General features: G+C 49.4%; 1 protein-coding gene across 3 annotated transcripts in view; it reads right to left on the reverse strand.

Moving 5' to 3' along the window:
* CACNA1H (calcium voltage-gated channel subunit alpha1 H) overlaps nt 1–16450 on the reverse strand; it is a 161456-nt gene that overhangs the window by 51661 nt on the left and 93345 nt on the right. For all 3 annotated transcript variants that reach the window (XM_064725503.1, XM_064725504.1, XM_064725502.1), the window contains exon 11: nt 557–708. In XM_064725503.1, coding sequence (XP_064581573.1) covers nt 557–708 — 152 coding nt within the window. The remainder of the gene's footprint in view (nt 1–556; nt 709–16450) is intronic.

Below are 16450 nucleotides of genomic sequence, written 5' to 3' on the forward strand. Positions count from 1 at the left end.
CACCCAGATGTGTGGCATAAACAGATTTTCCTCTCCATCTGCCAGGTTGATTTACTTTGGACAGCCCTCCTAAGGACAGGAATCCAGAAGTCCAGCACAATTACAGCACACCCCAACCCTGGATGAATCCAAAAGTCCAGCACAATTACAGCACACCCCAACCCTGGATGAATCCAGAAGTCCAGCACAATTACAGCACACCCCAACCCTGGATGAATCCAAAAGTCCAGCACAATTACAGCACACCCCAACCCTGGATTAACACATGGAATCACAGAATCACCAGGTTGGAAGAGACTTTGAAGACCACGGAGTCCAACCCAGCCCTAACATCTCCTCATCAACCAAACCATGGCACTGAGTGCCACATCCAATCCTTTTTTAAACATATCCAGGGATGGTGACTCCACCACCTCCCTGGACAGACAATTCCTGTGCCCAACCACTCTTTCAGTAAAGAACCTTTTCCTAACACCCAACCTGAATTTCCCTTGCCATCCCTGATCTCCACCCCACTCCCCAGCCCTCAGCTGAAAAACCACAGTGGGGGAAGCACCTGATGACCACGATGATCCCATCAAAGATGTTGTAGGGGTTCTTGATGTAGCCAAAGATGCCAAAGGCCAGGAGCTTCAGGAGCATCTCCAGGGCAAACATGCTGGTGAAGACGATGTTGCTGATCTCCAGGGCGTTGGTCAGCTCGTCTGGCTGTGGAGAGAAAAGCAACGTGGTCAGAGAAAATGGGAAATGTTCCTCCTGCTGGGATTTGTGCTCCCTCTGGAAAGCCATGGAGGAAAAGAAATGTCTGAGGGAACCTCCTGGAGTTCTCTGTGTGTTTTACTGGGATCACAGGATCCCAGCCCAGCTCTGGAGCAGCTGGAGAACAATTGTGCCCAACCCAAAATAATTCAAGCTAAGCAAAGGAGAGGGTTTGCTCACTGTTCCAAGCCAGAATTATCCAGGCTGGAATCTGCCTGGATTCACATGGATCACTCTGCTTTTACTGCACTGACTCCAGCAGAACTTTATGGGGGCTGCTATATGGGAATATAGGATATTCCTGTATGTGATATAGGAATATCAGCTCTACTCATTAAAACAAAGCATTTTCTTGCAGACATCTCCTAAGAGAATTAGGGAAAAAAAATACACTTAAAGTCAGTGGGATGAATAGTTTTATGTTTTTTGAGGTACTTATCTCCCTTTGGGAATTGCCCCCAAAACCCCAAAATGGTGTTTCCTAAAACCAGCAGATTTTAAGTGCCAGCAGCGTGGCCCTGAGTGCCAGGAGTGCATCCAGGATCTCCGAGTTTCTCTGGGTATACAAGACTTTAATGGAGCTGAAACCCAAGATTTTTCCATGCCCCTCTTCTATCCCAGCACCACATTCCCTCGGGCTTCCACACATTCCATTCCTTTCCTGGGAAGTGCAGCAAAGCCTGCCCAGCACCCAGGCTCCCAAAACAATGGGAAAAGGTGGGATTGATCTGCTCCCTCCCTAGAGCTGCTCCCTCCAACAGCACCTGGCTCTGCAATGAGCATTTCTAGTTCCAGGCCTGCTCCTTTGTGAGACAAAATGAGTCTTTTTCATTTCCTTTTCCTCAGAGTAATAACATTGTCTGGGAAAAAGTGTGATTTTCATATCTGACTCATCTCCTGGGCTGATAATAATTTCCTTTATTCCCCATCCCTCGTTAGGGGGGTAAAAATCGGCTGGTTTGGGGGATGCTGTTGCACTCCTGGAGGCTCTGTAACACATCCACACTCAGCAAATCCAACCCTTGGCAGGGGAAGGAGAGGGTGAAAGAGTTAACTGGGATTTGGGAAGAGCCCACACATCCCCTCCAGCCCGTGGGCTGCTAATGAGCCATCATTCACTGCTAAATTACTCCCTGCAATCGTCTGTCTGCTGCTCAACCATTTATCCAGGGGAAGAGCACTCAGAGCTCCAGGTTCTAATCCATAAACTCGGATTGCCATGGGATACCAGGAAGGGAAGGACTGGGAAATTTGCAGGGCCCGGTTCCCTCACATCAGGCAGAGCTCATCCATCCTATTCCTTGCCAAAACTACCAGGTGTCATGGTTTGGAATTAAAAAAATTAAAAATTAAATCAAAATTTAAAAAATATAAAATTAGCAAACCAAAGCCACTACACAAAATTAGTATTTCCACTCAGTTTCGAACTGAAACCCAGTTTCCAAACTGAAAATTAGTATTTCCACCCAGTTTCAAACTGAAACCACCACACCTGGGGAGAGGCAAAAAACCCCAACCTCATCAGAGGCTCAGGGCTGCTCTGGGATGGAATTTGACCAGCGCTCCACAGAGACTGATCCCAAAATAGCCCTGCAGGCTCCCAGGCTGTCCTGCTCCAAGCCACTCGGTGCTGGCACCGTCCCCGAGCTCTCTGTCAGGACCTGGCACGTTCAGGGTCCCCCCAGGCAGGGCTGGAGAGGGAACTCTTGACAAGGAGCAAAAGAACTCATTAAGGTCTGGTGTCCCTGCAGGCACAGCTCCTGGAGCAGGGTGTGGGTGGCAGGCTCAGGCTGGGAAATGAATGACAGCTGTCAGCAAGGAATCACACAGAATGCCAGGATCTCTGAGGTGGGAAGAGACCTCCAGGACCATTCAGTCCAGGCTGGGCCTGATCCCCACCTTGTCCCCAGCCCAGAGCACTGATTGCCACCTCCAGTTCCAGTTCCTGACCAGGCTGGGGCAGTTCCAATGCCTGACCACCCTTTCCATGAAGAAATTCCTCCTGATGTCCAACCTGAGCCTCCCCTGGCACAGCTTGAGGCCATTTCCTCTCATCCTGTTGCTGATCATCTGGGAGAAGAAGCCACCACCATTCCTGACAGCTTGCTGGGGTTGTTGTGTTTTCCCTGCTGTTCCCCAGCGCTTTTTCCCTGGGAAACATGGAAAACCTGCCCACTGCCATTCCCAGAACCTCACCCTCTCCCATGGAGCAGCAGCCTCATGCACTGAAGGCAAATGTAGTATGGGGTTCTCCAGATCCCCCTTGCTGCTGCCAAGAGTTACAATTTTATCATGAAAATTTGGCTTCCTGGTGGTCACTTCAAAATCCCCAATCCTGGAATTATGTGGATATAGAAGCACAGAATGGCTAAGGTTGGAAAAGACCGCAAAGATCATCAAGTGCATCATGATAAGACAATCTCAAAGTCATCACCAAAAAAGTCAGAGTCTGAAAAGCTGAACAACCTAAACACCATAAGGCAAACAAAAGGAATCTGGACATTGTAACTCTCTAAAATCCCAAGTTCCCTTAGGCAAACCCAAGATCCTCCTGTGGAGCACTGAGCCAATCCTGAATTCATTTCCCAATTCCCTTTTTGCTTTGTCTCCAGCTCCGTGACTTTTGCCTCCTATTGAAGTGTGGGAGAAAAACCTGCAGCGATCTGTCAGGGAGGGCAGAGAGGCCACGAGGGACGGGGACAGGAGAGGACGAGGAGCTGGCCTGGAACGTCAGCAGCTGCGCCCAGGAGCTGATCCAGCAGATTGGAGCGCGGCAGGACGCCTGGGAAAGGTTGACAGACGGCTGACACTGCAAAACCTCACCTCAGGGATCTTCATTATCCTTTTGGGATGCTGTCTGGAGGCAGGCAGCGCTAATGTGATGACAGGGCCAGCTGTGAGCGGGGATGTTGGAGCGGGATCCTGCCGGGACACCGGGCAGGACCCGCCGGGCACCGACAAGGACGGATGGCCCTGAACGGCGGCCAAGCGCTGCTGGGAGCTTGGGGATTGTTGGAGAGGATGCTGAGGAGCAGCCAAACATCCACTGCTCCAGCCTTCCAGGGTAATTATCTTCCCCTGACACCAACGGGAGCCGGGGAAACGGGGATATTTTTATGCCTTCTGAAATGGTTTATTGCTCGCAGCGCAAATTTCCCGCTCGCTGACGAGCACGGATCCACGAGGAGGGTCAAGGAAGGGACACTCAAGATGGATTTGGCCATTCCCCTGCAGTCAGCCACTAGGAGCCACTGTTGATTTTGTCCGAATTAAAGGCAGTCCCAGTGCAGGAATTTTTCCAGGAGTCTTTTTCTCCGGGTGAAACAAATCGTTGATTTGCTGAAACCAAAGCTTTTCATGGCGAGGATTATTTTCGTCCAACTTTCTGGCTGGGAGAAAACGAAATTGCAACAACACTTTCAAATTGCTGCAGTGTCTCGTTTTGACCTGCTCAGAGCTGGAAACTTCAGGCTTTTGGCTCCAGCAGTGGTTCTGTCATGAGATGCAGCTCGGGTTGGGATGTGTAACAAAGCTTGGCACCAAAACGAGGCACTTCCAGGAGAGTTGGTCTAAAGTGGAGATTTTTGCTTTTTGCCAATTTTTTTCGAAGCCTCAACAATTCTGGCAGGGAAAATACCTGCCCTCCATTGGGCTCCAAGCTGCACCAGGAAAAAATTCCTTTTCCAAACACAAAGAGGGTGAGCACGACCCCCTTGAGCAGCTTTGGGGATCTCCTCATCTGCTGCTGATGCAATTATTGACCTTTACATCAGTCCAGGATTCCAGGGCCAAAAGGTGACCATGTGGAATGGCAGGAGGATCCAAAATGCTCAGGAATCCCCAGAATATGGGAGAAAATTGGCAATGCTGGCCTGGGAATGGTCATGCTGGAAACTGTCACCAAAACCCAGCACAGAATGGTTTAACCCCAAGTCCCACTGACAGATCCCAGGGAACGCTCAAAAAAGTTCAGATTTCAGTCTAAACTTTAGAATTTCAGATTTAAATCATCCTTGGGCTGCAGGGTTAAACTTCCCACTATTCGAGGGAAGGGCAGGAACTGTGTGGGATCAGTTTGGGAGGTTTCAGCATCCTTGAGTTTAAATAAAAGCAAGCCCTGACTGCAGGCAAAACACACCCCCTCTCTGCCCATTTTCAAGGCCATTTTTATGCTGCAGAATATTCCAGCGATTCCAAACTATGCTTTTATTAGGGACAAACCTCAAACAGTTCATTCCAAGTTCAGATAAACAGACCAAAAAAAAAAAAAAGAAAATCCTTTCCTAAATAGTTTTGGTCTGAAAACCTCGGGAGCTGAGAATCTGCCACTTGTGGTTTTAGCAAGGACCCCAGAGCCTTCCAGGAACCACGGAATGCAATAAAAGAGAAAAAAGAGAAACCCATCACGGTCCAATTATCGATGGCTCCTCCAAGCAGACAATGAAGGGTGGAATTTGCAGCCTCAGATTCTCTTTGTGCACCTGAATTCCTGCAGTTCTCCAAGGACTGGGATCTCTTTGTGCCTCCTTTTCCTCTCGCCCACCTTCTCCCTCGTCTCCTTTGATTGCTGCATCCACCAGCTGCTATTTTACATAATTTAGGCTCGGTCTCAGCAGGACAACTGCACACCTTTCTGCTCTGAAACCCAGAAATAATCACACCTGCATCCCTGACAGAGGAGAAAAGGTCTCTTCCACACCACCTCCCTCCTGCTGAATGACCAGGGAAGTTTCCAGAGTTAAAAATGTTGTTTTCCTTCAGAAATCCCCCTCCAAAGCAGCCCAACTTTTCCTGAGCTGGGAGATCTGAGAGTGGCAGAGCCCCGAGGAGCAGTAAACAAACCCAGAACATTGAGTCTCATAAACATCCTTTGCACTTGGGTTGTTTTTTCTCTTAGTCCCGAGCCTAAAGCTGTCAATGGGACTTGCAGCACTTGTTTATGTTGGCTTTTCTGCTTTAGATGCTGCATTCAGCCCACAGAGGCTCTGACCAGGCACAATAATGATCTGTCAATCCCTGCCTGGCTCCGGGGCACTCCTGCTTCCTCCCCTCGCCTCATTTTCGGGCAATTATAATTCTCCAATTACCAGGTTTTCCACTGCCACAGAGTTCACCTGTCTGCAGCCCCGTGTCAGGGAATTAAAACCCACAGAGGATGCAGAGAGAGGAGAAGGAACCCAGGGAATTTATGGAGCATCCAGTCCAACCTAGGGGCACTTTCCATCATCTCAGGGTGCTCCAACCTGGCCTGGGACACTTCCAGGGATCCACAGCTTCTCTGGGAATCTGTGCCAGGATTCCCCACCCTCCCAAGGAGGAATCTGAGCATCCCCAGGAGAAGGAAGAGGGGAGGAGGGATGTGTGACATCTCCCGGTGCTCAGTTACACGCAGCAGGGACAGGCTGCCCTGCTCTCCTCACTCTGCTGGGTTTTATTTCCAGCTGTGTCATTCCCCTGCCTCTGGAGCAGCCTGGGCTGAAATCTCCTTTTCCAGGGAGTTCCAGGAGGCAGAGGAAGCAGAGCTGTCAGGGGATGTAAGTGACACCCCAGAGAAGATGAAGGCTCCGTTTTGACCTTTATTTTTCTCTCCTTCTTTGCTTGTCAAAGATCAAACTGAGCAATTCTGATATTTCTGAGGTAAGTAAACAAGCCAGCAAAGCAAACAAGCAGAACCCCCCGAGCAACTGCAGACCTGGCTGCTTCCTCCTCTGCTTTCCCTGCCTTTAAAAAATCAAAATCAACCCCAGGAACAACACAAGTGGCTTTTCAACTCCTGCATCTGAAAATATCTCCTGAGTAAACCATTTGGACGAAGTTTATTTACTACAAGATTGGACTCTTCATGTCTGAAAATCAACTTCAAACTGGTTTAGTCCATCTAGACCACAGGAATTGCCTTCTTTTATGTGATAAAACTTCCTAAAAAAAAAAAAAAAAAAGGGTTTGGGTGGTGTTTTCCCAGGCTCATGAGCACAGTTCAAAGTTATTTCTGCTCTCTGGCCTTGGAAAGGGATCAGGGACTTGAACCAGGATATCCCAGCCCTGGAAACTGAGATATTTTGCTATTTTGGGGTGCCACTGCCCCAAATTTAACAGCCAGACACAACCACAACCTCTCAGAAGCACAAGTCCTACTCAAGAAGGGGTTCTCTGTTATTAAAGCCTCTCCTAAAAGTCGTGGCTTTAAGGAGTTTGTGCTTTCCTCTGAAAAAAAAATAAAAAAGTGTCACTGAGAGATTCCAAATGGGCTCTGCTTCAAAGTAGGCTGGAAACAGAAGGAAAAAGAGATCTCCTCCTTGTGCCTGCTGATGGATGTTCCCTCTCTGGGTTTGGAATGAAAAATGGGGAATTTATTCCCTCAGTCACCTCCACTCTCAGGTTTTATGCCTCCCTCTAAATGGGATCCTTCATGTGGAGCGATAACAATTTAATTGAAGATAACTGATGGTAATTTTTCCTCCTTTCAATTGACCTGCTTGATCTCCTAATGCTCTGCAGAGTTCCTTTTAACTCTCTGCTCCGTGGTTAATGATTCCATTCCCACACACAAAACTCTGCTCCTTGCTGGAGCTGCCAAAGGGACACTGGAGGGTGGAGGAAACACCAAAACCCAAACCCAGCAGAGTTCAGTGACCAGAATCCAAATTCAGGCACCCCCCAAGATTTTTGTGGCAGTCCCTGCAGTTCAGGTGGGGATATTGGGAGGGAATTGTTCCCTGTGAGGCCCTGGCACAGATTCCCAGAGAAGCTGGGAGGGTCCAAGGCCAGGCTGGACAGGGCTTGGAGCAACCTGGGATGCTGGAAGGTGGCACTGGATGAGCTTTAAGGTTTTTCCTAACCCAGCCTATCCCAGAGCTCTCTCTCTCCAGGCTGGGAGTGTTTTCTCTGCAGAAGAATCCCTGGATGCCACATTTCCCTGTCCTGCAAGAAGAGCCACAGACAGAGCAGAGTTTGTTCTCTGGGATAATCAACTTCCCTCCGAAGCTTCCCTGGCAGGAGATCCCACGTGGCAGAACATATTTGCAGTATTACTTTCCCATTTCTCAGTTTCATTCAGCAAAATGCAATTTCATTTCCAGTGACATAAATGCCAAGCAGGATTAGATCAAGTGCTGCCTGCTCCAGCCTCTGGAGGACGGGACCAGGGCAATCTGAAATGTTATCAGCAGAGCAGTTTGGGAAAGCAGGGCAATCAGCCGGGTTATATCTGGGTGGAGGATCACTTGGACTGACAGATGGCTCAAAAATAAGCCCTAAAATGAGAAAAACCCACCCAAACCCTGTAAGACAATGCCCCAAAGCAGGCCAGCAGTGCTCAGGTTCAGTTATTAAATGAGAAGTCACAGCAGGAAGGAGCCAGCTCTCCAAACAAGCAGGGAATGGCTCCAGCAAAGCCCCAGGAGCAGCTGGGAGAACTGGACTCTGCACACTGGTGCCACTGTCAGGAAAAAGAGGGAAAATGGGAAATGTCTGCTGTGCTGGGTGCAGGGATCACCCTCAGGAGCATCCCAGGAGATGCTCTGGCCCCTTCCCAACATCCCAGAACCTGTCACTGGAGCCTTTTCCCTGGAAATAGGAGCAGGTTTCTCCCTGCTGCCATCCCACCCTGCATGGCCTTGGCTCCTTTAAAAGCCTCTGGCCAAAATCCAGGGAATTCATCCAGCCTGAATCATTCCCATCCATATGCTGAGCAGCACCAGTGGATCTGCTGGCCAGGACAGCTCAGAGCAGGGCCTGGCCTGACTCTCATCCAAGAAATTTGGCTTCTCCCTCACCATAAAAAAACTACATTCACACAAGGAATTTTATCCACACGGTTCCTGCCCACTGCAAAGCTGTTTTTGACCATGCTCGGTGCTGAAGTCAATAATTAATGACCCCAAAATCATCAGCACAATGCCTGAAATCAGCCTTGTTTGGCTGGTTAACCACAAAGAATTAATTTTTAAAATATAATGCCGCATTCCTACTGATTTATGGTCCTTTAAAACATACATTAATAAATACAGCTTTATATTTAGGCTGAAAATATCTCAAATCTCATTAATTTGAAAGAAGAACGAGGCTCTACCTTTTCCTTTTAGGTGTGAGCTGAGTCCTGGGATATGAAGAGCTGGAATATTTAAGACTGGGATACACACAAAACCCATGGAATTTGCTACAGCCCCTTGCAGGCAAAAGAGCAACAACAGAGACCCAGCCTGAAGGAATCTGCACAAGAAATTAAGGTTAATTATGGATTTTCCTTGAGAAAAATCCAGCCACATCCCACAGCTGCCCAAGAGCATCACAGGTGGCACCACATGCACTGAAGGTGGCAGGACACGCACACAGAGACAGTAAAGAACCATTTCCCAACTCTTTGATGACACTTTAGCAACGATTCCATGATCTTTATCCAGCTCCTGGCTCTCTGCAACCCCGGGATCAAAGACCTTTGGGTTGTCATTAGCAGGCAAACCCAATAGAAGTTGTTTACTCCGGCCGAGTTAATGGCACTGGAAATATTTAATCAAAAAATGGACACACTCCCCCTATTACTGCCAAGATGATTCAGAAGGGGCCACTTAAATCTGGTTTGTCAAGCCATTACTCATCCCCTGCTAATAGAGCTTTATGGAGAGCCCCTTTGAAAAATGCACTTTGGTGATCCGCGGGCATCGGGAGATGAAACGCGACAGGGGAGCACAGCAGGGGCTGTGCTGGGGAGGAAGGGAAGGTGGGCATGTGTTTAGTCTGTGTTTCAAAAAAAAAAAAACCCTTGGCTTAGTCATCTGTGCAGCCCAGGAGAGGAGCTGGAGAGGCTGGAGGGGGAAATGAGTTCAAGGGGAGGGTAATTCTTGAAAAAAACCGCGAGCCAGCCGCTGGGCCCGACCTCTGAGTGCCCAAGTGGGATGTGAGGAGATGGGAGAAGGTTGGGAGAGGTTTTAAAAGGTTCAAGGGTCTTGGAATAGGAGGAGGAAATGGAAATGTTGGAGGACAGCAGGAGAAAAGCTGGGGGTGTGTCTGGTTTGGGCACAGGGAGTTCTTTAGGGGTTTCCCTTTGGGGAACTGAATCCCAGAATGGTTTGGTTTGAAGGGACCTCAAAGCCCATCCAGTGCCACCCCTGCCATGGCAGGGACACCTTCCACTGTCCCAGGGTGCTCCAAGCCCTGTCCAACCTGGCCTTGGACACTCCAGGGATCCACAGCTTCTCTGGGAATTCACAGCTCCCCACCTCACAGGGAGGAATTCCTTCCCAATATCCCATCTGTCCCTGTCCTCTGTCACTTTGGAACCATTCCCCCTGTCCTGGACTCCAGGCCCTTGTAGAAGATCCCTCTCCACCTTTCTTGCAGATTCCCTTCAGGCACTGAAAGGCCACAATTCACTGACCCCAAATCCTTCTCCAGGCTGAACAATCCCAGTTCCAGCTAATCCCAATAAACCAGGGCTGTTCACCTTCTCAATGCCAGGAAACCTCTGAGCACCCTGACATGGCAACACCTGATCCTGCCCTAGAGCCTGGGCATGCATCAGCTGAGTTCAGCTCTATTTATTGTGATTTTTGTGACACTGGATCAAAAAGATCCCTTGGGATCTTAGGATCTCCTAGGGTGGGTAACTCACGTTTTCCACAGGCTGATGAAGTTCAGGGACATCCAGGGGGGACAGCACAACCTCCAGCCCTTTTATCTCCCCAGACTGGACTGCCCCAAGTTTGATACAGCTTCCCAAAGGGATAAATGCTCCCAAACTGCTGAAGATCCCAATGTTTAACAGCACAGAACTGATCATCTGCAAACCCACATCTGGAACCCAGGCAGCAGCTCCTCCCTGCTCACACCAAACACAGAGCCAGGAGAACAAATCCAGGGGAAATCCACCTTTCCTCCCCTGCAGCAAACCCGAACCAACCCCAGCAATCATCCTGAGCTGCTTTTTGTCTGGGAAAGCACAAAGCAGGGAGAGCCCAGGGTGCTGCAGCCCCGAGCCAAGGCAGGCAGATGGGAACCTTGGAGCTCCCCGTGAATTATTGATCTCTCCTTTCAGCCACCAGCACCAGGCTAAAGCAGCAATTAAAGCCCATCCACCAGGATCAGAAAGGGAAAGCAGAAAGACAAAAAGGTACAAAAGCAGGGGCTGTGTTTGCCAGCAGCCTCCAGCACGTGCAGCTGGCACCGGGAACCAGGGGCTCTCCTGAAGCTCCTGCTCCATTTTACCTTGGGAATTCTGGAATCATGGAATGCCCTGAGCTGGGAGGGACACACCAGGATCAGAATCCAGATCCTGCCCTGCAAAAATCCCACCCTGTGCATCCCTGGGAGTGCTGTCCCCATGCTCTGGAGCTCTGCCATTCCCTGGGGAGCTGTTCCAGACACCCTCTAGGGAAGAACTTTTCCCTAAAATCCAACCTAAACCTCCCCTGGCACAGCTCCAGCAGGGAGCAGAGCCCTCAGGAGAAGCTGCAGACCACTTGTGCCTGAGGAATTTAAAAATAAACATTAGAAAATACCAACAACAAAATAAAATAAAATAAATATTAGAAAATAAAAATTAAAAAATAAAATAAAATAAAATAAAATAAAATAATCAAGAATTAAAAAACAACAAGCACCAACATCCCTCCTTCTCCCCAAAATGAGCGCAGCTTGTTCTGCTGAGGCAGGGAAGGATTCCAGAGGTCAGAGAGGAATTCCAGGGAAAAGGGAAGGACAGCAGAGGTCAGGAAGGAATTCCAAGGATACCAGAGGAATTCCAAGGCAGAGCTGCCCTTCAGCACACTGGGATCACCTGCACTGAGTGAAAGCCTGGAATTTCCAAGTGGGAGCAAAAAGCAGCAGAGGAGCTCAGTGAGTCCTGCTCCTCATCCCCTCTTTGTATCCCATAATTTTTTCCAGGCCCAGGGTTTGCACCTGGCAGAATTTCAGAGTCTGGAGATGGCCCAGAGCTCCCACATTTTCACCTTCCTGACAAAAAGAAACCTCCAATGAAATGAAATTCTATGAAACCACCACCAATACTCACAGAAATGACTGTGCTGACTTTGCACTGTGCTTCTCTTGCCATATTTATTCCTAACATTGGGAAAAGAACAAAAAGGTCTGGAAAACAGGACTCCAAACTGAGGAGGTGACTTTCCATGGGATATTTCTGATTCCTTTTGCAGGAATGATGCCTCACCCCCAAGCCTGCCCTGATTTTCAGTGTGGTTTTATTGTTATGGGAACAAAACTATACAGGAAAAAATAAAAAATCAGTGGTTCTAATTTGATATAATGACATCAAATCACTGCTAAAATAATGAAATTCAGCTGGATTAGCCCTAATAACAGCAGCACTAATTAAAATTATTGCAGTTCACTATTACTGTGGGCTTGGTGAACACCTGAGGCTCTCCCCAGGCAGGAGTGGGTGAGTTTGGTTCTGGGGGTCGTCAGTTCAGCCTTGGTGAGCTGGGCAAAGGGGGCTGTTAAGGAGCACTAATTACCCACCACTAATTACAGCAGCAAGAACAACACCTCTGCAATCACCCTGCCAGGCTCTGCCAGCCCCTGCACGTCCCACGTCCAGCTGGGGAGGAGATGGCAGCAGGGACAGCTCTGATAAATAAATAAACCGGGATTTCACTGGATTCAACCCCCTGCACATCCCACATCCAGCTGGGGAGGAGATGGCAGCAGGGACAGCTCTGAAAATAAATAAACCAGGATTTCATGGATTCACCCCCTGCACATCCAACACAGCTGGGGAGGGATGGCGCAGGGACAGCTCTGATTTAATAAATAAACCAGGATTTCACTGGATTCACTGATATGCCCCGTCCCACGTCCAGCTGGGGAGGAGATGGCAGCAGGGACAGCTCTGATAAATAAATAAACCAGGATTTCACTGGATTCACTGGATATACAGGTCCCATACCCAGCTGGGGAGGAGATGGCAGCAGGGACAGCTCTGACAAACAAACAAAGCAGGATTTCAGTGGATTCCCCATCCCTGGAAGAGCAGCCTGGGATGGTGGAAGATCCCTGCCCATGGAACAAGATCCCTTTCAGGGTCCCTTCAACCCAAACCATTCTGGGATTATTTCTTTTGTAACTTTCTCTCTTTTCCATGCCACAATCAAGTTGTGGTTTTTTTCCTGGTTTTTCCCAGCCCTGCTGTGGCTCTGAGTGGCACAAGTGAAGCAGGAAGAGCCACAAGGAGCAGACCCAGAAGCAGAGCTGCTCCAAATCCCTGCTCAGCCCAAACCCACAGCTGCTCCAGGGCCTGGATCCACCTCCTGCCCCCAGGAAAAAGCCAAACCAATCCAAATCCTCCAGGCAGGGATGGAACAGGCAACACCAGGTTGAATTTGAGAGTGGGAGTGAGAGAATTCAGATTGCAGCTCCTGCCTGGTGGCTTTCATAAACTCCTAAATCTCCACCACCAACCAACCCTGCGCAAACCCCGAGCGCCCAAAAACTCCTTTCCTGCTGGAAATCCTCCTGGTGGGCTCCCAGAGCAGGCAGGCCATGCTGAAAGCTGCCAGATGATTTTATTTGTGGCATCCACAGCGGATCTCCAGCAATAATTTGCTGCAAGCCAGGCTGGAGGAGGTGGCGAGAGTTTCCATGGCAATGAGCTGGCATTGCCTTGGTGACCACGGGCTGCTGGTGCTGCTGAAGCACCCTGACCTCTGCACAGCTGAGCACAGCACGGAATTTCCTCCTTGCCTGCCTAATGGTGGCTTTTATTGGAGCTCAGCCCCAGCCAGGAGTTGCCTCAGGTGGTTGTGCAGAGCCAGGGAACATCCTGAGCCAACCCTGAATTAACCTGTCCCTCAGTCAGCTCCAAAGAAGCCCCAGCTCCAGTCCTGGCTGCTCCTGAGCCTCAATCCACCCAGCTAGAAAATGAAACAGAGGAGACCCAGCACTTCATCAGCCCAGACATCAAAAGCAAATTAATCCATCAGCGTTTAAAGGCTTTAAGAGAGGGCACGCTGAGAGACAGATGTGTTAACAAGGAGCAGCAGTGGCTGGCACATCAAAAAGCAGCTTTGCAGCTTCCTCCCAGGTGAGGAGTTCATGCAGATTTCTGTGGGAGAGTCAGAGCTGAGTCTGTCTCCCTCCAAACCACCTCCAGAAAAAGTTTGTGTCAGCATCAAAGCCTCATCCTGAGCTCACATGGCAGGAAATTGTTGCAGCTCTGCCTTTGAGAGCTCCCAGCGTTTCCTCTCCCAACTTTTCTGGTTGGACCATTCCTTCCCCAAAAACCTGATCCCACTGAAGCATTCCTTGAGTTCCTTCTCAAATCCAAGCCCTGCACTCCACAGCCCCAAACTGGTTTCCATGGAGAGGCTAAAAAAAACCTAAAGGCATCCTTGGGGTGCAGGGCAGAACTTTGGGGAGCACCAAAGGCTGGGAGAGAGGAGCGAGGAAGGAACTGGGGCCCTGCTGCCCCTGAGCTGCAGGGAACAGGCTCCAGTTTGGCTCCCAACACAGAATTATGGAATTATGGGATGTCCTGATTGGAAAGGACCCACAGGAACCATCCAGCCCTGCACAGACACCCCAACAATCCCACCCTGGGCATCCCTGGGGTGGTGTCCAAACCCTCCTGGAGCTGTGGCAGCCTCAGGGCTGTGCCCATTCCCTGGGCAGCCTGGGCAGTGCCAGCACCCTCTGGAGAAGAACCTTTTTCTAAAATCCAGCCTGACCCTCCCTGGCACAGCTCCAGCCCTTCCCTGGTCCCAGGAGCTGCAGATCCAGAGGAGTTTCCCCTCAGCCTCCTCCTCTCCAGGCTGTGGCACAGAAAAGTCCATGGACATGGCCAAAACTTCACATCCTGTTGACAAAACTCCCTGGAGCCACACAGAGCACAAAGCAGAGTGCAGTGACCCTAAAGACACACAGCCACATTTCTAACAATTCCTTCTACTCCGAGCACACCATTCCCCAGTAGATTTGATACTTTCCAGGCCAAATTCCTCGTTTAAACAAAAGCCAGGAGCTATTTTGTCTCCTTTCAGCAAACCTCCCTTAAAATCACCCAGCCAGGACTTCACACTTGAGCCACACAAAGGGACAGTGCCAGCGTGGCAGGGGACACTGGGCAGCCTGGGGGACAAGCAGAGCATCCCTGCCCTCAGCCACAGGAATGGGGACATCTGGAGAACACACCAGAAATGTTCTGGAGCATCCTGTGCCTCCTGGTGAGTGCTCACCCCTGGGATTTGAGCATATGGCTGCTGCAAGCCTGCCCAGTGCCACTCGGATTTTTTTAACCATCAAACCAATCCCCCAGGCTCCCCAGGCTGCATTTCCCCTCCCTATCAAACAAGGGAAAAGAATTCAATTTGGGGTTTCGAGAGTTTCCAGCTAAGAGCTACAATTAGAAAAATATTCAGTGCAGATGATGATAAATAACCCTGGGCTGGAGAACCTCAAGACGCTCTCAGCGCTGGATGAACAAGTCTTCTGAGTGTTTACAAGTTCCCCTGAGCCAACTTGTTACCTTCTTTCTGCCTGTTTGCAGAGATGACAGCGCAGCCATAATCGCCCAGTTCCTGCAGTAAAATCAATATGGATGAAACCCTCTGCTGTTACACCCTGACGAGCAAGAAGGAGGGAAAAAAAAAAAAAAAAAAAAGAAGGAGTGGGAGGAAATCCACAGCTTTAAAATCATTTCTGAAACACAAAAGGACTTGTGCAAGTCGGGTGGGAAACATGCACTGCATGGTTTCCTTCCCTCATTACCTGTCTGGAGCCTGAGCCTGCCTGTCCATCACCCTCTCCAGGTTCAGCTCAGCCTCAGGAGCAGGGAAAAGCTGTTCTGGGGAGGGAATGAGCTAGAACATCCAACATACAAATCTGGCAGCAGGGAGTGAATTCCTCTGCTCTAGGATGTCTTGTGTCTGGAAGCCTGCAAGGATGGTCACCATTTTTCCAGCCTGGAAGGGACCAGTGGAAAGGGGGAACAGCCAGGACAGCATGAAATGGATAACCTTTTAGGTATCCTTCACAAGTGTTTCTGGGGGTTCTGAGTTGTTCCCTGCATCACCTCTGGCTCTGATGCTTCCAGAGGCACAAACTGGGATTTCTGGCTGTGCCCACCGTGCTGAGGAACATCCCCCAACGATCAAACTCTGCAGCCAGGGAGTGATTCCTGCTGCTCTGGGGTGTCTGTGTGTGCTGGGAGCCTGGCAGGGATGTCAACCCCATTGTTCCAGCCTGGAAAGGGGGGAATACACAGCCAAGCAGAGAAATGGAAACAGCCTTTAGGTATCCTTCAGAAATGTTTTTGGGGGTTCTGAGTTGTTCCCTGTCACAGACATCTTTTATGGAAAATCCTTTCCTTAGGATTTTTCCTCCTGAGAAGCTGAGAGGCCTCAGGAACAAAGTGCAAACAATGGTTATCTGCTGCTGTGGAATGCAACAGGTGCATCTGGGATTAGCTCTTGTTAGTTGTTTCTAATTAATGGCCAGTCACAGTGAGCTGGCTTGGACAGGGAGTCTGAGCCACAAACCTTTGTTATCATTCTTTGCTATTCTATTCTTAGCTTAGCCAGCCTTCTAATGAAATCCTTTCTTCTATTCTTTTAGTATAGTTTTAATGTAGTATATATAATAAAATAATAAATCAAGTCTTCTGAAACATGGAGTCAGATCCTCGTCTCTTCCCTCATCCTCAGACCCCTGTGAGCACGGTCACAGTTCCCTGCATCACCCC

This window comes from Zonotrichia leucophrys, chromosome 14 (assembly GCF_028769735.1).
Source record: "Zonotrichia leucophrys gambelii isolate GWCS_2022_RI chromosome 14, RI_Zleu_2.0, whole genome shotgun sequence".
Lineage (NCBI taxonomy): Eukaryota > Metazoa > Chordata > Aves > Passeriformes > Passerellidae > Zonotrichia > Zonotrichia leucophrys.